General features: G+C 41.0%; 1 protein-coding gene across 1 annotated transcript in view; it reads right to left on the bottom strand.

Moving 5' to 3' along the window:
* WDPCP (WD repeat containing planar cell polarity effector) overlaps positions 1–22,784 on the bottom strand; it is a 162,979-nt gene that overhangs the window by 72,872 nt on the left and 67,323 nt on the right. The window contains exons 9-12 of the mRNA XM_074150725.1: positions 21,271–21,404; positions 16,550–16,741; positions 5,796–6,405; positions 1,353–1,541 (exon numbers count right to left, since the gene is read on the bottom strand). Coding sequence (XP_074006826.1) covers positions 1,353–1,541; positions 5,796–6,405; positions 16,550–16,741; positions 21,271–21,404 — 1,125 coding nt within the window. The remainder of the gene's footprint in view (positions 1–1,352; positions 1,542–5,795; positions 6,406–16,549; positions 16,742–21,270; positions 21,405–22,784) is intronic.

The raw sequence follows: 22,784 nt of genomic DNA, 5'->3' as shown, positions 1-22,784 counted from the left end.
ACCTTTGCAAAAACAAGCCGTGATCCCTTGCCATTGCTGTTTTCTTGACAGCATGTTTTGTACTTCTGAAATATTTCAACCTCCATGGAATATGAGTAACCACCAGCACAGTCATAGATTCATTAGATAGCCCAGCTTGATGTTGAAGGCAGAATAAAGATCTCAAAGATAACTGCCCCATCGCTATAAGTACAAGGCCCCACTGGGTTTTGCTAATAAAAAAGGAAGCAAATTACCATGCCAAATTTGTTAGATTCACATAGAATAACTCCTGGCCAGAATAAAATTCCATCTGCTGTAAACAGTGTTAGGGAGCTGCATGGGGGGAAACACACAGGCATCTATTTATAATGTGCATATTTTTACAAGAGTTTCAAACCCAGCCCTTTTCACGGGTCCTTTTAAAAGCTCGTTTGATCTAGAATTGATGCGCTCTGTTTGCAAGGCAGAGATTTTTTTAATCGGATCCCCCAAAATAGGATAGCCAAGAGCTTGGCAGCCACGCAGGGCACCTTGGAATGTTTCTATCATCAAACACACCAGAATCCTGCGGATTCTTTCTTGCCACAAAGGACTCCTGGTCCCCAGCTGTCTGCCTACTAGACTGGGGGATAACACCTTCGCTAAATCAAGGCGCTTCAAATCCTGAAGTCTACTGAGTTTCAAGATAGGCAGCAAATCAAGAGGAAGGCATCACACCAGGCTTCAGCAGACGAGGAGGCTGAACCCAGAAGTTCTCATTTCTCGTCAGGGACCCCAACTACTCCTGCAGGGGCCCAGCAGATTACAGGGAGGACAAATGCTATAATCCTAAAGGAGGCAGCAGAGGATAGTGTATTCAAAGCCTTTGGATCTTATAATGAAAGAATGACCCTTCAAAAGCACCTTAAAAAAAAAGCCACACTAAAATCTCTTGTTCCCTGTTGCAGGAAAACGTCCCTCCTTAAGTCAGTGCTGTCTCAGCGTGAACACGTAACAAACATTTCAATCCTATATTAACTAATTTTAGTCTGTAGCATAAGCAAATTTACGTAATGTAATAAAGTTCCAGCATACATATGATAGTGCTATATATATTAAGTCATGTCTACACCATATACATATTAAAGTACGCATTATTTTAGTATCACTATTGATACAAATGAACCAAAGTGTGATCAACACATTGATCCAGATTTTATTGAAATGACTTGTCTACATGTGACGTTTGATTATGAAGGACCGTAATCTGGCCAGCTGTCTGGATTCTCACTATTGTCTTCTTTATACAGTCACTAAATATATTGTCCTAATCCACATATGAATTACAAAGACACCACCAAAATACATTAAAAATATCACCAGACTCTTACCTTCTCTGTCTGGTGTAAGCTTTTGTTTGAGAAGGTGATTGACAATGGCACTCAAGCATACATAGCACTGACGACCCATCGTGTTCCAGTTCATAGTGTTCAGGACATTAATTGCCTCGTGTATCTCATCGTAACGGATGTATTGGTGGATGAGTTCCACAAGGCCCAGCTGTCCTCTTGTGATGACACCTTTTACAGGAAATATTAAAACCAAAGACAGTGTTACGAGCATGTAAAGCAGCAACCGACTACTTTTCAGCGCAGTTAAAAATAATCGCCGTTTGTTAAAATTAGAAAGTTGAAGTTAATGGGTTTCAGTATCAAGTTTTTATGTGAGATAGCTCCTTATTATCTTGGTATATTTAGACGCTTTGGACAGCTGAGGAAAAACATCAGTGAACTTCACACATGGAGCGAATGTGGCCAATACCCACCGGTGACAACATCATGTAATGAAGTTTGTTTTAAACACGGTGGAAAAAGCTTATTCCCAGTTGATCAATATCGTACTGGAGGTAATAAATCCATGCTCGTAGCACCTCCTTCCTCTAGTGAAATACTGCTGGACAACTCTAAAAATAGCATCTGCCCCCCACAAATGTACCTACATATGCAAGTTTGCAGCAGCTCAAGCTTCAAAGCAGCAGTTACTTGATGACTCTCCATGTTGCAATTGCTCAAGAACTTACTCCTGGCTTAGCAAAATTCTCTACAGTGAAGTATTCTTTATCACTACTGCTCCAGATATTAGAAAGAGACTGGAATAAATATACTGGTCTTCTCTCTTTAAATAAAAACATACTGTGATTTTTTTTTTATTTTCTCAATGTATATTCTGATGTTGTTTGTCAAAACTGATTTTAAGGAAGAAATTCTGGTGAGAAAGGGAACAAGCTGAATTTCAATATTGATATTAAAACCATAGGACAGCTGGGGAAAAAAGTCTGATAACAAGAGAAAAGCAGATCTGATATATAGAAAACATATCTCACAAAATTTTCATAAATGTAGTTGTGAATATTGTTTGTGACATAAAATAAGAATTGAGAACAAAAATAGTAGAGGAAACCATCTGACTAGAGCTTGAGGAGAAGTAATCTGCTGAGAACTTGCATTACAGATCTGATGCTTTGGGGCAAAAAAGCTTGCATATTTATTTTTTGTAACAGAGAAACACCTTAGATTTTTAGTGTCATTAAAGAAAAGACATGGTTGTCTATTGTATTTCACTTTACATTTGCATGTATTAAAGCCTATGGACATTACAGTGTGCAACAGCCGTGTTTAACCTGTGTATGTGTGATAACATCTAATTGTTATGGTAGACTTTATTCTTCCTAAATGTTTAGTGTTTTTAAAGTATTACGTAAATTGGGCAATCTTCACATTAATCACTAAGTGAAGCTGAAAAGACTTAATTGCATGCTAATTAAATATAATATTCTATGTAAAATGTCTTTTGAGGCCAGCAATGCTGAACCACTGGCACCAGTACCGAGTCTGGCGTTATCCAAATCTGGGTTGACATCAACGACGAGAAGCCGCAATGCTTTTGAAAAGGAGTTTGGCATTAGGCACCAAAAATATTTGCCATTAATGTTTGAGGGTAAACTTAATACGAATCTTTTCCTGAAATAAATCTGGCTAGACAGCACAATGGAGAATTCACAGAACTTGTCCAAAATCGTAATATGTCAGCTGGAAGTTAAAAACATATTTGCCTGTTCTCATTGGCATGGTTTCTTAACAGTCTTTTATGGGAAACAACTCCAAGCCACGAGTTAATTATGGATTTTATTTCAGTCCTAAATGCCTGTCTGGGTTTTGTTGTTGTGGACCCCTACGTTCTCCATATTAATTTATATTTGCATCATTTCTTAAATAGCAGAGACCTAAAAACTGCTGAGGTTCAACACATCGTTACCGTGGTAGTGTGGCACGGCGAGAAGAGGGGTAAAGCTGAAAACCAGGATGCAATAGAGAACAGCATATTTTTGCCCAGTGGACTACAAAAAGGGAGGGAGGGAGAGCCACAGAGAGCTTTGCCTTCTTCCTAGAAGAGATTTTACAGTAATTATGCCGAATGAATTTTAAAATGTGATAACTTTCATCTGTAGAGGTCAACATCTTCCCATTTGGATGCCTTGACTTCTCCTGGGCGGTGCGCTTCCAGGCAACCTGCTTGGGAAAAAGAGGTGACAGCCAACTTGCTGCCTAATTGATTTAGGAACGGTGCCCAGGGAGACAGTCCAATTAAGTTTACAAGCTGGCAATTAGCAGGAAAGGCCTCTAAATCCCCACACTGAGAGCCTGCTTGCCTTCGTAAGAACATAAATGTGCTAAAGATAGCACGGGAAAAAGCTGTGCTTTCTGGAAAGCTGCTGTGAGGAAACCCCACAAGGGAGGAGGGAAGAAAAGCAAGGTGGATGTGGGTAGAGTGCCTTCTGCTTGACAGGTAAGAGGTAATTTAGAGCTTGTTTTTTTTTTTTTTAATGGCCAACATGCACAAAAACATCAAATAGCTGTTATAATTAGCGTTCTGGGGTACTCTGCAACTATTAAAGCTGTCATTGAACAGAATGCAGCCGAATTATCTCAAAAGAAATAATAACTTGTAAACAGTTTTTTTAATAGTTTTTTGTTTGGTTTTTTTTTTTTTTGATAACAGTACTAATCTCGATCAGCTCTTTTAAAACTACACAGCCATAGGTCAATCCTACATTTCTGTTGCAAACATCCTATTATATTAATTTACCTTTTTGCAGTGGCATAGTTAATTAAGGTTTTTAAATTCGGTTTTTCGAATGTTTAGGTCTGCAGTACTTTTAGACAGGCTCTTCCCCCCCAAAAAGCACATGCATGTCTCAATAAGTAAAGAAATAAGGTGGATTTTCAAACCTTATTGTCATTTTTTGGTTGGTTTTTTTGTGTGTTTGTTTTTTTTTTAAAAAAAGCTTCTTCCTAATCTCGGTAGCTTTATGCAAATGAATCATAAAAACCTCCTGGGAAGATTAACAAAGGCAATCCTGTCTCCTTGGACAGACGACGGGCGAAACGTTGAAATTTCTCGGGATGAGTGTATTCGACATGCTCTGCTGAAACACCGGCTGGGCAGTCAGAAGATTTAAGCGTGATCGGTTTTTTAGCCCTCACAGTGGGTTTGCCCCACCGTAACTCGCCTGCCTGGAATGGAATGAACACAGTTCTCTCCGGTGAGCGACTGCGGGGCTTTTATTCTGGGTTCAGTCACTCGTTGGGTAACTCTTTTTAGCCTTTTAGCCTTTCCTTTACTGCTTCTCGTTATTCTGTCTGTAAAATAGTGAAGACAGTTAACAGTTTTACCCTTGTAAACTCTCCTCATGCCTAAACGGAGAAGCAGTATATAAATTCTAAAATTAGCATTATTACTACTTTTATTCACAGCTCCTGGAAAATTAATTGAGAGGCCAAACTTCTATGAAGGTTACAAAAACCTTCCTTCTCGTGTGAAAATTCTTCAAATGGTGCAATTTCATATACAGAAGTCAAGAAGAACAGAGTACTGGAACAAATAAATACACATTGAAATGGAAAGGACAGTTGCAATCATACACACAAAAAATAATTTAGGAAAGAAAATGGCATTACTATTGTATTGTTAAATATAGCTTATTTTAGCTTGTTAGGGGTATTACTACAGAATTAATACAATTCCTAAACCTATATACTACAGAACAACAGAATTTTCAATATGAGAAATTGTTATGCTTTATGAGGGTAGAAGGGAACATCACAGTACCCTGATCCAACAACAGATGGGGGTCCTGTTCTGTTATACCCCATATGAAAAGATACTAATTAATTGTGAAACATCATTAACTCCTTGGTTCACATCTTCAGACACCATTGGAACAATGTTCTTTTAAGGCTCCGGTCCCATATACCGAAATCGAGGGTGTTGCTTTCAAGCTACAAACAAGTTGTGAAGTAAAGATTCATAGAATCCATAGAATGGTTTGGGTTGGAAGGGACCTTAAAGGTCGTTGAGTTCCAATCCCCTGCCCTGGGCAGGGACACCTCCCACCAGACCAGGTTGATCAAAGCCCCCTCCAACCTGGCCTTGAACCCCTCCAGGGATGGAGCAGCCACAGCTTCTCTGGGCAACCTGGGCCAGGCTCTCACCACCCTCACAGCAAAGAATTTCTTCCTCAGATCTCATCTCAGTCTCCCCTCTTTCAGTGTCAAACCCTTCCCCCTCCTCCTATGGCTCCCCTCCCTGATCCAGAGTCCCTCCCCAGCTTTCCTGGAGCCCCTTTAGGGACTGGAAGGGGCTCTAAGGTCTCCCCGGAGCCTTCTCTTCTCCAGGCTGAACCCCCCCCCAACTCTCTCAACCTGTCTTTCCAGGAAGTTTCCAAGATGTTTCCTTGAGAGCTCAGGGTTCGATAGATGTGCTCGGTAACTTACCAAGTTTAAAGTGAAGTACTCCTAAGGGTCCTTTGTCGAATCTGACCAGCAAAAGATCATGAATATCTGTGCCATCAGCACTGGCAGATGTGACTTGCGGAGCAGCCCACCGGATCTGGACGAGGCTGCTGGGCACCTCAAAGTGTTTATTGAACTGCAGAGTTGCCTCAGGTGAATAGTCTTGGGCCAAGAGCTGAATTTTAATTGGGGAGAGCGCCGTGTCAAAAATTTGCAGCTCCCCTTGAGAGCTGCCAACCACGAAGATGGCTCCGGAAGGGTGGTAGGACATTGAAGCAGGAAGCAGCTCCGCTTGGGCCAGCAGAGTCACCCGGTTGTAGGCTTCATACAGAATTATCGATGAGTCTTCGCAGCCCAGCACCAGTTTGTCTTCTGTGGCATCTCTGCAGCAGCTGATGGCCTTGGAGCGCAGCGGTATTCGGGTGACGGCCGCACACTGAATTTTGTTCCTACCGCACTTGTAGAGGCAGCTGTCGGCCATGGGCTCCTTGTCCGCGGAGAGGGAGCGCTCCACCGTGTAAACCTGGTACGGCTGGTTAGCGCTGAACCGAGCATCCAGCGGATCCCACTCTGTACGGACGTAACTCAGGACCTGGGGGAAAAAAAAAAAAAAATAATAAAAAAAAAAATCCAAAAGGCTTTGGTCATCATTTGTAAGGATTTCTTCTCACTTTGATGATTTGAAAAGCAGACTGCTGCAAATGCGCTTTCTTGTGGGTCAGTGAGCTAAAACAAATACGCATTTTAGAAACGGAGTTATAAAATCTACTGGGTTAACTTTTAAAAGGTTAATTCCTTTGATTAAAAGTCCCTGCAATACAGTTTGAGCCATATTTGTTTGTCCTGAGTGTATAATAGGTTAGCAGAATAGAAGATAGAAGAGAGGATGGTCCTAACAGTGCTGTTAAGAGGAGAAACGAGCGGCTGACTGATATAAAAGAATAACTGATTATTCGCAAGTGAGGTGGGGGAGAAATCCCCAGATTTCTGGAGAAATGTATAACAGGTTACTCTGAGCATTTTTGATCATCTGCTCTGGGCCGTGGTAACAGAAAACATTACGTTGCGGTGGCAGAAACAATGGCATGTTTGAACCATGTACAGTACACATGGCAAAATGAGGAGGTGGTGGATGTTCTCTGATGCCATATAGCTCCAGATGCAGAATAAATGAATTTGTGGCAGCAGAAAAGGGGGACCATTTTAGAGGTACATGAAGGTGGGATGAACTGGAAGAAGGACACAGAGGCCGAATACATTACAAAGGCAGCAGCTGGCAAAGGGCAGGAATTTGTAGCGTGGGAATGTGGGAAGTACCATAAAGTGATGGAGGCAACAGTGGAGTCCAACGAAGATTCATGTCCTACAGTACGTGGGTTGAGTGAGGGGAATTATACAGGACTTGAGCGGGGAAAGCGTGGGAGAAGTACCAGCTGTAATAGTTTACAAACTGGCTCATGAAAAGCTATTTCTCTGAAAAAAAAAAAAAAAAAAAAAAGAGAAACCCAATGTCTCTGGTAGAAATCAGTCAGAAACTTGCTGGTGTTTGTTCATGCAGAAATAAAGAATGAAAGGAAAATGTCAAACTGAGCCGAACCCCACCCTCAGGTATACCCACAGCATTCTTCACACTGCAAACCAAAGCTGCTGACCTGCCACTAATGCTGGAAGCCCCTTCTTTTGAGTCCAGGTGGTGTGCAAGGGCCGTTTACACAGAAAGGGGTAACAAATGTGATTAAGAGGCAGAGAGAGGACGAGGGAAGGAGTTTGGAAATTTCAGGTTGAAAACAGAAACGCACACATAACATTAAAGCAGTTTAAAGTTGATTTCCTCAGGTCACAAGACCAACCGAACATATAATTTAGCCTTTCGTTCTGCAAAGGAGGAGAAAATAAGAAATTAAGATTTATTTTTTTGGCATACCACCCGTTGCTTCAGAAGCAACTGGTGAATTTATAAACAAGGTGTTCGGGATGTTGATCCAACTGGTTAGGATGTTTTGTTCTGACAGTTTACTTATTTTGTCAGCAAAAGGGTTTTTCGTCGAGAAGAAAGAAAAAAGGATTATTGTAATTCTGTGGAGCTGCCGGTTAATCCAAAAGTCATAGCTAATTTAAGACGAGTAGTTAGGGACATAAAAATAAGCATTTAATGCAAAACCATTTAATGCATCCAGCTTGTGAAAACCAGGTAAACCAATTGCAATGAAGAGTAGTGACCAATGAAAATATATACCATACAGGAAATAAAAGATTAAATTTTAGAAGAAGAAAAGAAAAACTTTCTCCCATCTCCACCACTCCCTCACCAATGACTTTGCCTCTGCAACTAGTCACTTATGCCCACAAAATGTGCAGTGGCTACTGGGGAGATGTTAGAACTGCCGAGATGTGTGGCTTATTAAGGTGTTAAATTGCAAAGCAAGGAAACCCTTAAAAGAGGTTATTGTGGACAAAGGATTACTGTGACCACAAAGCTCTGTAACCCCAAATGAAGGCAAGGTGAAGTGTTATTATTTGTTCTGCAGTTTTCCCTAAGAATATGTATAGAGACCCAGGTAGCTGCCTTTCAAATATGTGAAAGAGAAATCTTGCCCAAGCAAGTCTTCAAAGCTCCCATAACTTCAGTGAAATGAGCCTTGAGGCCCTCTGGGACTCAGATTTCTGTCTTCCTGTGGCAGGTTTCAATGCACTGCATTATTCATCCACATATTTTGATCCAAACCCAGCGTTCCTCTCTGGACATCTCCTCATAAGCTACAAGAAAGTCATGCAGATCCACACAATAATCAAGCCTATGAGAGATGAAAGACTGAAGAGAGACTGGCCTTGAAGTTTAAGACAATAGAGAAGAGAACAGGTGAAAGAATTATTTTAGAACTCCAGAGCGGCGACTGCTGGAATGGAAATAGTCACAGAAAAGTAAATGTTGCCATCTGATCATTTGAGAATCGGCAACCAAATTGAATCTGATTAATAATTTTGTTCTGCCTTGTTAGAGCAAAAGTGGGACAAAATGTTGCTCACTGCTTTGAATTTAAAAGAAAACACAGTCTTATATTTTGGAAGGTTAATTTAATGAGCCTCGAGTTGAGAAGTTTCCTTAGTTTCACGTGATTTTGAGAGCAGATCCTTGAAAAGAACTCTAGGGTAGGGCTGGTTGCCCCCTAGAACACAATTCTAAAAGAGGGAAAATTTCCTGTCAGGAGAGAAAGACTATTTGTTGCCTTCCAAAAAAAGAAGTTTTGACATAATGTTTAAACAAATTAGCTCAAAAGAAACTTTTCTAGACACTGCTGTTCACATTCTGGCTGAAAACAAGAGAAATATTTCTCCTTAGATTGGAACAGATAAGCTGCTTCTCATGCATCAGTGGCCTCATGTGCCTCTTGGAGGAAGAGTACGAAGCCGAGAGACCTCTTTGTTCTGGTTTCCAGTTTTGCTGAATGTAACTGGTATTTGGCACTCTGAAGGGGAAAAAAAAAATGGATATTCTCTTTCATCTGAGAGGGAAGATTTGAGTTTCTCTGTCAGAAGTGACTTTTATAATTAATTCTTCATGCCACTACACAGAAAAGTAAAGCAGAGAGATATACAAAAACACGTTAATAAGGCTAAGATAATGCTTTCAAAAAGTAAGAAGTCTAACAATCAAAACTTTTTTCTTTTTTTTTTTTTTTCCCAAGACGATGGCACCCACGTTACCCACCAGTTGGTTTTCTATCGGGTAAGGAGCCACGTGCTAGTAAATATAGTGGGTGTAGTGCTTTAGCAGTCCATTTAAAGGGATCCGCTGGGATTCCTTCCCAGTGAACAGCACTTCTCTGGAACCCCAAAAGGGAAACATTAAAATAACACTATATCTTGAAGTTAACCCAACATTTTCTTGGGGAACGGGAAGGCAAAAGCTGGAGCAGTTCCCAGAAGCAGGTAGGACAACTGCAGGGTTTGCAGAGGAGGGGACAGGGCAGCAGATCTCAAAAAGATGAGAGCCGTCATATCCCATGGTGAGGTGTTCAATCCCGTTCAGCCTTAAGTGCTTTCCATAACTCTCACAGAATCACATGGGGTTGGAAGGGACCTCTGGAGATCATCTAGTTCAACCCCCCTGCCAAAGCAGGTCCTCCTAGAGCAGGTTGCACAAGAACGTGTCCAGGCGGGTTTTGAAGGTCTCCAGAGAAGGAGACTCCACCACCTCCCTGGGCAGCCTCTTCCAGGGCTCTGCCACCCTCAAAGTGAAGAAGTTCCTCCTCATGTTTAGGTGGAACTTCTTATATTCAAGTTCCTGCCCATTTTCTTCTTGTCTCTTGTCCTCTTGTCGCAGGACCAAGCTCTTAGCCTTGGATTTGAAGGGAGGATTTTTATCAGGGAGTGTAGCAACAGGGCGAGGGATAATGGTTTTAAATTGAAAGAGGGGAGATTGAGATGAGATGTGGGGAAGAACTTTGCTGTGAGGGTGGTGAGAGCCTGGCCCAGGTTGCCCAGAGAAGCTGTGGCTGCCCCATCCCTGGAGGGGTTCAAGGCCAGGTTGGAGGGGGCTTTGATCAACCTGGTCTGGTGGGAGGTGTCCCTGCCCAGGGCAGGGGGTGGAACTGGGTGATCTTTAAGATGCCTTCCAACTCTAACCATTCTATGACTATATGATTCTATTTCTGGAAGTATTTTGCATGAAGTAAAACCCAATTACTTTCTTTAAAACAAATAAATAAAATTTTAAAAATGTAAAAAGTCTATTTTAGTTTTGTGACCTATATGCTAAAAAAATATAGTAAATGTCTTTAAATACTGTCCACACAATTTATGCATATTTCCCTTATTAACCTGGCAGTCGTGCACCGTTACTGCACATTTCTATTGTTTTCCCCTCGCAGGACCGGCTGGTGCCCTGCATCCGCTCACCAGCAGAGGAGGGACACTGCACCCGCCAAGCTCTCAAATCCCAGAGTCAGAAATCCTAACAATCAGCCTCAAGAAATCTGTTAACCTTTGTAAATAGGGGGGCTGAATTATGCCAGCTAAAATACTTCCTTTCGCTTGACGTTTGAAAGAAATAATGGCACCAGCTTGTGCGGGCAGTATCACTCTTCTCAGCACAAATCGTTGAACACTTAAAATTGAAGTATTTTGCATAGAGTGCTGGGAAAGCATAAAGTCCACATATCAAAACAAATAAGAGTTTTAACCAGTAGTTCTTAAGCAGAAAATTGGCTTACCAGGCAGATAAAAAAAAATAAAAAGAAGAAAACAAAAGAAACAGAGAAATAAGCTTGCTGTGACTGAATTGCGTGCCTTTCAGATGGGAAAAATGTTTGATTTATTTTATGGGTGTTAAAAAAATGCTTATTTAATTTCACACAGTGAGGCTCCAAATAACAACAAACACTTTAATTAGAAACGTAGAGTGGGAAGTGCAGTGCACGCTAGAGTAAAATAGTTTTAAATAGAGCACTGTGAAGATGGAAGAAAAAGCCCCAGCCCTATTTTTAAACATTTCTAAAATAAAATTGCAAGGCTCCTACTCCAGGTTACTTATTTGGCTGCGCCGTATTTACAGTTCCACATGCAAGCGTATTGTTTAGATCTTCAGCCAACATTTCTTCTTGTTTTCTTTCAAAATTTATCATCATAATCTTTATCCCGTATTATTCACTGAACTTTTAACCCGATGTGACATCAGGGATTTCACATTCTTTGCCGTGTTTGGGTGAGGTATTTCAGCTATTCAGGCACACGCCATAGTAGAGGTTTTTCCGAGTGCCGCAGTGATTGCAGGATAGCTCACTCATAAAAGATCTGCTGTGTTTATTTCTCAAGTTTGAGGCACGATGTGGAAGCAATAACTATTAAATATTATCTCTTGGGAGAAAGAAAAATAATATTCTCTCTCAGGCAACTTATTTTTTTTTTTCCCACAAGATTGAAGTATAATTTCAGTGATTCGTACTAGCACTAAATGGAGTCAAAATAAACATGGCAAAGACAAATGCAAAGTACTACAGTAACTAAGCCCTGGCATCATCGCCTCCTGTTAATTTATGTTTGCAGAATAAAGTTCATGTTGATTTTAACGTGACTTTCTCTCAAAGTGTTTAATCGAACGATGATTTCACATCCGATCCTTTTTATTCATAGCAAATTGTTCGAAACGATTTCTGGAAGACTCCTCTTCTGGTTTTGAAATCAAAATGCCAGCATTATCTCCCCAGGGAGACAATTTAAATAACATCCTTGATCACTGGTACTTCAAGAAAGAAGAAACAAACCGACCCCAGATAATTAATTAAATAAATACATCGGAGAAGGGATGAGTTTACCAGGGGAAACCAGCACCCGCAAGAACGCAGACAAGGGTTCAACAGGCAAATAGTCCTGCAGCAACATGGGTTATGTCACACGTAAACGCATATTGCACACTGAAGCAAAGTCATCTGTAAAACAGAAGAGTGCTTTTCTTTCTTCAGGGGAGGATTCCTCACCAAACCCTGTAGCATTTAACGTAGTAAACTTCAGGAAAATTCAGGAAACGTAGTAAACGTAGTAAAATTCAGGGGAAAAAAAAAAAGAAAAAAAAAAAGAGTAAAACAAGTCAAGATTCGCAAGGAAAAAATAGTTTCTGTTTTTAGAGGAATAATGTCTACCTTTAGCCTTAATAGTAGCAAATATTAAAACATAAAGCCTCAGAACACAGTTCCAATCACATTTATAGTGCATTTAAAATGTAAGATATATTTCCTCCATTAAGTTGAAAAGCTGCTTAAGTACACAATTCCCCAAACTCTGTATGTGCACCAGGAATGCCCCCACCGCAGGACGCGCAATTACAGGAGAGCATCGTGACGAGGGGTTGAGTTGCCTTGTCCCAGAACTATTCCTGTCCCTAATAAGCACTCTTCTGGTGGCCAGCAAATCTCACTCAGAAAATTCTTCCTGGAAGGAGGTAGCATCCCCTACGTGCCCCATTTCCTTTTGCTCTGCCACAATGATAGGAGTGTCAGTCGCTGGCAGACCTTTCTTGCAGGTCAGCACCAAGGTTCTCCAGAACGGCCATGGGCAGCACCCATTCATTTCACAGAATCATGGAATGACAGAATGGTTTGGGTTGGAAGGGACCTTAAAGATCATCTTCTTCCACTCCCCGTGCCCTGGGACATCTCCCACCAGACCAGGTTGATCAAAGCCCCCTCCAACCTGGCCTTGAACCCCTCCAGGGATGGGGCAGCCACAGCTTCTCTGGGCAACCTGGGCCAGGCTCTCACCACCCTCACAGCAAAGAATTTCTTCCTAATATTTAGTCTAAATCTCCCCTCTTCCAGTCTAAAACCCTTCCTCCTCATCCTATTGTTACATTCCAGGCTTGGTTTACTTTTTTTTTTTCTTTTTTTTTTTTTTAATTTTTCATAAAACCAATATGTGAAACAGCTCTTCACAGGCTAGACATTCAGCAATTCCTACTGTTCTCTTAATTCTAGATAACAACGCTGTGTTATCCAAGCCATACTGCTATTTTCAAGAAAATGTTGGTAGTACTATTTTACTGAATCAGTTCATGCTTCTCATTCTTTTTCTGTGGACAATAATCATGTACTGGGAGAAAATTCATACTGTTGATCAAATACGATAAATATGGATTTACTTTCATGCATAACAATGGCATGTTATGTTTTTATTCCAGGTCTACGCCCAAAGAACACTACAAATAGCAAAGGAGTAGAGGCAAAGAGAGGCAAATAAGCCCTGCATTTTTGTGGTATCTGAACTAGAGAGTAACCGTTTAGGGAACTACTGGAAAGAGTCCAGCGAAGGGCTACAAAGATGATTAAGGGATTGGAGCATCTCCCTTATGAAGAAAGGCTGAGAGAGCTGGGACTCTTTAGCCTGGAGAAGAGAAGGCTGAGGGGAGACCTTATTAATGCTTATAAGTATCTCAAGGGTGGGTTGAAGGAGGAGGCAGCCAGACTCTTTTCAGTGGTTCCCAGTGAGAGGACGAGGGGCAACGGGCACAAGTTGGAACATAGCAGGTTCCACTCGAATATGAGGAAGAATTTCTTCACGGTGAGGGTGCCAGAGCCCTGGAACAGGCTGCCCAGGGAGGGTGTGGAGTCCCCTTCTTTGGAGATTTTCAAGACCCGCCTGGATGCAGTCCTGAGTAGCATTCTCTAAGCAATCCTGCTTCAGCAGGGGAGTTGGACTAGATAATCTATACGGTCCCTTCCAACTCTAAAAAAAATTCAGTGAAATTCAGTGAAATTCAGAAGCTGTCTAGAAATGCTAACTACATTTTTGCTCATTTTAAGCTATCAGATGACCCTCAGAAATCAAAGGTGTTAAGTTAAAGTTCCCCTCCAAGACCCTGTAGGGGGAAAATGTACCTCATTAAATTGCAGATTTGGGGTTGATGCTACTTCTAGAGCTGTTGGGTTTCGACATTCCCCAATCCATGCGTGGGAATTTAATAAGGAGCGCTAGAGAAATCAAGAAAAAAAACCAACCCAACAACCAGTACCATAGGTTACTCGTCATGGATATATAGGGGAAACCTATAGGCAGAGTGTCCTGAGCCTTACACAGCAGCCTGCTGAGCATCCAGGGGATTAGCACCCGGAACAACTGCCTGGAGATCAGCAAGACAATTTGTTATCTACATAGGATTAATTTTTTCATAGCCCTGGCATAGTGCTTGGTATTTTATTGATAAATACAGGAAAAGAAATTTCATCTAGAGACGTTAGAATTCAAACAGATGGGTACGGTCAAAGAATCAGAAAAGGGAAAGCAACTGAACAGTTAAATCTGGCAGTTCGGCTTTTAAAAATAATTTTCTTATATTTATATTACAATATGGGCTAAATTAAAAGGATTATGAGTTTAGGCCTAAAGGCTCAGTGAATGCTTATTATCATTATTGTGTTAAGCACCGGTGATGTGCTTGGGACTACACTAGACAGCCTCAGCCCTGAGCAATTTAGAGTCTAAACCAGAAAAAGGATAAAACAAGGTGTATTGACACGCTGTAATTGGGAAATGTCCCCATGATATATAACATGAAACCGAGAAAGCTTATAAACAGACAGGGTGGTTTCTGCGAATTTCTTAAAAGAAGCGAGTCTCTAAGAAAACACCTCAAAAAATAGAGATTGCAAACGGCTACGTTGGCACGAGGGAGCCCGCCAGAAGACGTGGGAAGGAAACAGAAGTCACAGGAATGTCGCTGTCACAACCTGGACGTATGGAAATCAGGGTAAGAAACAAGCTCCGAAACGTTAGTAGGATGAAGTTTCATGATATCAAACCGGCACAGGGACTAGGCTGAAAAAATCAAACCCCCACCACCTTACCGAGAGCAGAGGCAGGTTTTAGCTACTGGAGTAATTTTTGTAAGCGATTGGGCATCGCTGCAGGGGGAATGGAGAACTGCAGGTGTGTATCGGGCAGAGGAGAGAGACGAGTCAAAGATGACTGCCAGTGGAGGGAGGTCGACTGAAAAGAAGCAAAGGAGGCAGAACTGGAGGTAATTTAAACTTAAATTCTGCAGTCAGTAATGGCTGAAGTAAGAAAGAAAACCTGTCTCAACTACCTTTTTTCTTTTGCTTTCAATTTATAGAAAATCCCAAGGGAAAAAAAACCTCACTGAAATTACTATTAGTTATCAAAGTAATAATTCCAAGACATTAAAACATTTACATCTTCCCTAATTAAAGAGAACAGGATGTTGTTTATAAGAGCAGCTTATTCTTAAAATGTTACTTAGGGTTTTTCCCTACAGGGAAATAGTCTGTAATAGCTACTCCAGAACAGCTATTCCACAGCTGATCCTCCAGTTTGTGCTCTTCTCCCACAGTCCGTGCCTTTTCAGCCCATATTAGCAGTGGCTTCAGCTAAACTGAAAATAAAACCTCAAACACAGGAGCATCTATACAAGATGCTAGTCCAGAAGAGCTTTTACATTTTAAATTCGGGCTCCTGTTCTTTTCAGAGTATGCCCAGATAGCTTTGTTTTTAAGTGTTTACCTAACGTAAGAAACCGGATTCAGGTATTCTTAAGTAGATGAAGTAAAAATGAAAGAGATGAAAATGGAAAGATGTGCCCGGAAAGGTAAGCTGAGCAAGTGTCAGGGAGCAGGTGAGCTCATAGCCATGTTCTGACTCGTAGCTTACATTCCTACCTGTAGATGGGGGATTTTGACTTTTCTTTAAGAAAAAAAATTGGTCCCCGCTTTGATCAATACCCAGAGCAACAATTTAAGCAGCGTCTGGGCGTGGCTAAAATTTTATAATAATAATTTTGTAATAATAATTTTATAATAATAATTTTATAACAATACAATTTTATAACCACTTAAGACAGATGAAAAATGCCTCTCAGTCACCACTGCAGTCAACGTAACACGACTGCATGAGCCGAGCATGCAACGGCCGCAGTCTCCAACTCAGATCAGAGTTTGCTCGTGGTGCTGTGACGCTTTTCCTTGCAGTGTTAGCAGCTCCAAAGCTATTCCATTAGAAAGACCTTACTTGCTGCACCTCTCAGACTGCTAGTTTTGATGGGAAAATAGTAAACACACTGAATGAGGCGGCTTCTTCATTAAATAACGAATCTCTGGTTTTGAGATTAGAAAGGCTGGTCTTCCTTTCTTATGTTTTTATCACATCTGTTCCTCGCATCTACCTGAAGACGCGTTTCGGTTGAGCAGTTATTTCTTTAGCGAATCCAAACAATCACGTAAGAAGCACTGTACCTCCAGTTTGCCACGTGCACAGCCTAATAGCACTAGGTTGGCTCTGTCCCTCTCGCAGGAGATAGGAGACCAAGGCCACGCTCCATCACTGGGTGCTGACCACCAGCAAAGGACCGTATCTCGCACACAGTTGATTGCCAGGTGACGTTTCATCCTCCTGCCTTCTGGTCCGGGTATATCAACGTAAGAAATCTGATGGAAGGAAAAAGAAAAAAAAACACAGGAAATGTTTGAGGTGATAAAACAGCACAGGAAGGAGCAATCGGGAGCGTTTACTTTTGGACACGTGAAAGAGAATGTGTATATATATATATACACAGGGCACTGCCTACATATATCTTCATATAGGCTGTCTGTAAAGGTAAAAAAATACCTCCTCAGACAGACAAAAAGACACGCTCACACTTTTATCTGTGGGGAGGGGATTGGAAAGGAAAGGAATGTGAGTTAAGAAGGAATTTACTGCAATGACTCCAATCAATACCAAAATGTACAGTCATGGTTGCTTGACAGCATCGACCTACACACAGGATTTAAGCTTAGCCATATTAAATGACAAGTTCTGCAAAGCTGACCAGGGAGCTAAGGCTAGTGTTTAAGACGTAATCAAATATTAAACATATTCTACAGCGTTTGAGCAAACATATATCTTCCTTTTTCCTCCCTAAATTAAGGAATCCAGCTACAGGCATCCGCTTTGCAAGAGAATATATACTTTTCTGCATAATGTGGATGAGCTACAGCATCATGCGTAAAGTTTATGCAGCTCTTGAGAATTGTGTCTCTTTCTCGGGAAGGATTTGCGGAATTTATTATTCAAACTCCGTTATTTTGGAGCATGGTTATTTGAAAACATGAGCAGTGCACCATCTGGGTGACACATGCCAAGGAAATATAGATTGCACCGCATTTCTGCTTAAGGAATTAATGGAAGGTTGATAGCTAGGGGAAAAAAAAACTATCTTGCCATTGCTGGTCAGCAATAATCGAACCACTTTCTGGGGATTAAGCGCATGGCTAAGCCTACTGGACCAGACACTAGCAAAGGGCAGGGGGTCTTCTTATCAGAGAAATGCTTCTGGAGCCAGTCTCACTACATGACAGATTGCTTTCATATTCCTGTCTGCAAGGCAACAAAGGATGGCAGTAATGCGATAATGCCAGAGTGCAATGGGTGTTAAGAACCCGTTGCATTTATGTATTGTATTTAGTAAATAATCAGGCTCATCCAAATTGTGATCTCACCACTCAACCAAGGCCATTAAAATCAAGGTTAATGCTTTAATAATCCTTTGCTGTTTTTTTATATGGTCAAAAAGGACCCTTTTCTATTTGCATGGTCATAATATTATTGACCTCTTCATCCCCTGAATACACATCAAAGGGAACTGAAATCAAAGTAATTACCAATGTTGTTCTCTCACGGTAAACATTTAACTCCTTGTACTGTCTCCTCCTTCAGTAAATTGAAACGGATTAAAAAAACCACAGATGGGAAAAACTTGCAAAAGGTCAATATTTTCAGACTATCCTGTGTTTTACTTGTCAAAATACTCTTTAGAAGCGTAAAGGTAAAACATACATAAAAGTTAACAGGTACCTGATACTTGAAAGAAAACTATATATAAATATTTAATTTGGTGGCAACGCATTTATTAGGATGGAAAAACACAAATACTTGGACAGATATTAATTAGTGCTGTATTACAGCCTTAACTGTTCATAACAATTTCACACATAGCAACAGCCGCCACGAATCTCTTGTACACCTTTACATCTCGCATTAGACATGGCACTCTCAAATATGGACTAATGCCACCGAGAAAAGGCAAACAATAACAGCTGGGTTTATATTTTGCTGGTCTTCAAGACCGTAGCGATTCACGCAACGAGTCTTCCTTTCTTCTTTCAAAGTATCAATAAAACCCAAAGTGGTATCATTTAGAAAGGAAGAGGATAGAGAAAGTAATTCTTTCATTCAGGTACGTATTTTGTCAAAAAAACCCCAACTTTTGGATAAATATCAAACTGTAAGGAGGAAAGCATGGTTGGACTTGTTCTTCTTATTAATAGCCCTCTGGCAGTCCTGTACTGCCCGGCGCTCCCTGCCAACTCTGCCCGCCGTGAGGCTGGACAGTGAGCAACGTGAAGTTGCTTCTGTTCAGGCACCAAAGAAACTGCAACGTAAATACGACAGAACTTTAATTGTATCATTACATATGCCAGGAAGCAAGTGTCTTCCTCGTCTTAGAAATGGGAATTTAAACCCAAATGCTACCTATATTTCTCAAGGCTCCAGCCAATGTCAGAGACAGAGATGAAGGCTACACTCAAATTTTCTGAATCTTTACTGCGTATTTTAATCCCATGGTAGTTTTATAGCAGTGCAGGCTACCTTTGAATTCAATTTCTCTTGGGAAAAAAAAAAAAAATCAACGCCAAAGAACTGCTTTTTCTAAAGCTTGTATTGTTGCAAGTTCGCATATTGGCAATTGAGGACCATCTTTTGTTTCTTTTGTTACTACTGATAGCGACACTGGTGTTGACTCTCTCTGTGATCTTTTAGCTTTTGTAAGTTTGACCAAAAGCAGCCATAAAGAACTCTAAATTCAATGCAGAGAGCTGACATAATATTATTGCAGTAGTGAATAATGCTTTCTGCTGGCTCACACTGGTGCAATTTTGAAGATAATAAAAATTATATTTAGCTGCCTAACTAGCAAGCTTCACACAAAAGAACATTCAATTAAAAAATGCAAATGCCTTTTTTTGGCTGGCAAAGAAATAATCCATAGTGATTCCCACTGATTTCAAGAGAAAGCAAAGTTAACGTTGAACATGGAGGCGTTTCTAGAAGCTCAGCTGTGTCAGCAAAGAACTGAACATAACTACCCTATTAAGGAGTACAGCAGATATTCCTGGTTTCCTGGGGCAGAGAGAGTTTTCTATGGATTAAGCTTTCTTTCTCTCCCAAGGAAAGTGATGCCATAGCCATGAGATCCAAAATGTGCCCAGCAATACCCAGAATGAAAATATATTTTCTAAACATAAATTAAGTAAGCTGTGGCCCTCACGATTAAACGACGAAGGCAGTCTTCAGCTGACCACAGCTTCTTCGTTGAAGTTTAGAACTATTAAAAAAGACACCCCGTACCACACACGACCCTGACTTCTAAAGCACAACCTTAACAAACACTGTGGGCCGGGCATGAGCCCACATAATTTTCAAGTAAACTACGTATCAGCTCAGTTCCTGGTGAACAGTGAACTGTCTCAAATCCACGTTATAGAGGTTGGATCAATCTCGCAAACACAAGTCATTGCTGAAAAGAGGCCCTGAACTGAAACAGCCTGGAAAATGTATTAGATATTCATCCTAGCAGAAAGTATTTCTACCAAGCAAGTTAAAACGTAATATGGCAAAACTTAAATTAAACACATCCTTAGAAACCTTGCCTCGCAGATGCAAACTCCCTTATGTGAAGAAGCAAATTACTGAGGGGTTGTCAAGGGGAAAATATTTGCTAGTAGAAGATTGTTTTTCTTAATATTTATCCAGTCTGCAATAAATAGAAAACCCTCTCTTTTGCTTACTACATCTTTCTACCTTTCTTGGGCAGGGGCTTGTCTCTGCTTCATTCTTGCAGCGAATCATACGCAGCCCCCTTCCTACTCTGCCTGCTCAAAGTTAATTGCCTTTGGCTGATTAACTTCTTCATCCTGTTGTTGCATCAGGCACTTCCACCTAAGGTCAGCCGTTGCTCTGATGTCAAACAACTGGCGGTGGAAAGAAGTTAGCGTCTAGGCAGCCCAGTCCACCAAAGACAGGGTGGAATTCAGGTTGAGACCATCTGGTTTCTGCTGGCATCCAAACCAGCTGGTTTAAAGCCAGTTCAGCCTCCTCAAGACTACCTTTCAGCTACCGCCATACCTACAGGGCTGGAAAAAAGGAGTATTTTCATCTTCACCTTGTACATAGTGAGTTGAGACACAAAGACACCAAGTCACCTGCCTAAGGTCACATCCAGAGCTTGTCAGCAGCAGGAAACTCAGCTTCTGTACCTTGAGTCTTGGCTCGGTGGCTTAATTGTCAAACCGACTCTCCCAACAATCCCATTACTGTTAACTAGAGGGAAAATTAAGATTTCTGCAAAGAATTCCAACAGTCTTGGAGCTCAGACAGCCGACTGAATAATCATAACTTCACGAGTTTGTGTATATCGGCTGAGCCATAGTCCCCAACCACACGTGCATTTTTAGCCCACAGCAAACAAGAGGTAAAACACATTAGCTCAGATCTTTTACACTGAGGTTTACCATTACGGATTTCGCTTCATGCTTGTTAGATGCTGAGAATGGGCAAAGGGTCCGTTACCGCTGCTCATCGGACACCAGGCAATCTGCCGAGCGGGGGAAACTCAGCTGTGTGTCTGAGCCCCTAACCTAAATACAGTAGAGAATTGGATCCCTCTTGACACAATATTTTAATTCATTAACTCAGAACGCCATGTCTTTTTTTTTTTTTTTTTTTTTTTTTTTTGACTCGTCAGTGACTGCCATTTTTAGAATTTGAGCTGTTCTGATGAGTTATAGAAAGGTTTGCAACTCGCACTGCTATAGGGTATCAGCCAGCAGCAGGGATGCTATAGGGTATCAGCCAGCAGCAGGGATTCACAGTGTAAAGTTCCTGCAGTATTTACAGTCGCTGGGGACAGCTATACCTTGAAGTCCAAACAGGAGAGTTTTTCCAGTCTTTTGTTTACATCAGGAGAATCCATCTTCTTTGTAAACTGAATGAAGCAGAGTTGGTTACGGTCCTCAAATGACAAGATGATGAAATTGTCTGTAAGAACAGCTGAAAAAAAACCAAATAAAAATTGTCACCGCTGTAATACCTGTTTCTAGTAAAAAAACACATTACTGAACCCTCCACTGAGACATTGCAGAAAGCAATTTTTTCAAGACAGTGTCTTAAATATTACACTGAAGCCTATGTAATCTCCTAAAAGACATCAACGTGTCATCCTGCCAGGACCTTCCTGGAAATGAGAAATAAAGCCCAGGGAGTACTCTGACTACACAAACCTGAATAAATTACCTCACACCAAGTTACCACCAGGTTCAAACATACGTTTTATGCCTTTCCACGCTCATTTTCATCTTGGTTCAACCTTCAATTTTAATTTTTGTTTTGTTACGGTAACGTCCACCAGTATTTCAGAATACAGCATTGCTTATGTTAAGGACAACAAATGCCAATTATTACTCGGGTTGTATCTGGTATTTTCACATGTTAAGGTTCCAGGTGCTGCTGCAGACACGGAGGAGGACGTTACGTAGGGGATTCTGCTCTAGAGGGCTCAGGAATTGGTTGGAAGCTTCACATGGGGCTACCCAAACAATACAGGTGACCAAGATGGAACAGACTCCCTTGGAATCCCCGCTGTGATCCTAAGGGGTTGCTAAACCCAACTGGTTCAATATAGAAGTGAATAACTCATTAGGCAATGAAAATTAATTAGACAATAGCATCTAGGGCTTTTCCCCAAGTGTTATCCAGTTATTCAAGTGGTGCCTGCATGTAAAGAGACGTCTGGGAATGAAGTCAGCCATCAGGGTAACTAGTCCCGGACCCCCAAAGACTTGCTGACGAGAAGCAGGTTTAAAGCAAAGCCAGCAGCAAGCTGTTTCCAGAAAGGAAACTTGGGAACCCCTGCTAAAAGGAAAACGCCAAGGGAAGTGGAACCAGATTCAAAACCAACCAAACAAACAAAACGCTGCGGAAACAACCCTGAAAAAGAAAGAAAAAAAAAAAAAAAAGCACTTGTGACTAATATCCTAGATTCTTACATGTATTTTCTATATCCTTAGGTAGATTGACAGTATTGTCTTGCATATAAGCCGTGAAAACGAGCTACTCAGCTTTGCTTTGATTTACTCTGATTTACAACCAGTTTCACTTTCCAATAGTCATGTGCTGGCACGGCTCTGAAGTATCTGGTATGCAAATGCTAAAGGGTAAAGTTTAAAGTCAAATAATTGCCTTTGAAATATAACATTAGCTTTTTTTGGGGGGGGGGAGGGTGTGTGTGGAATAAATGGTGATAAAATATTTGACAAGGTGAGTTAGAAGCTATAGCTGAGATCCTGAACGTGTGGGAAAATTCAAAGCCACAGAATGTAGTATCCTCAATATGTACGCAGTTAAAATATTTTGATACCCTCACAGAAGTGG

This window comes from Numenius arquata, chromosome 7 (genome assembly GCF_964106895.1).
Source record: "Numenius arquata chromosome 7, bNumArq3.hap1.1, whole genome shotgun sequence".
Lineage (NCBI taxonomy): Eukaryota > Metazoa > Chordata > Aves > Charadriiformes > Scolopacidae > Numenius > Numenius arquata.
Note: the sequence above shows the minus strand (reverse complement) of the source record. Positions and strands in the feature narration are given on the sequence as shown.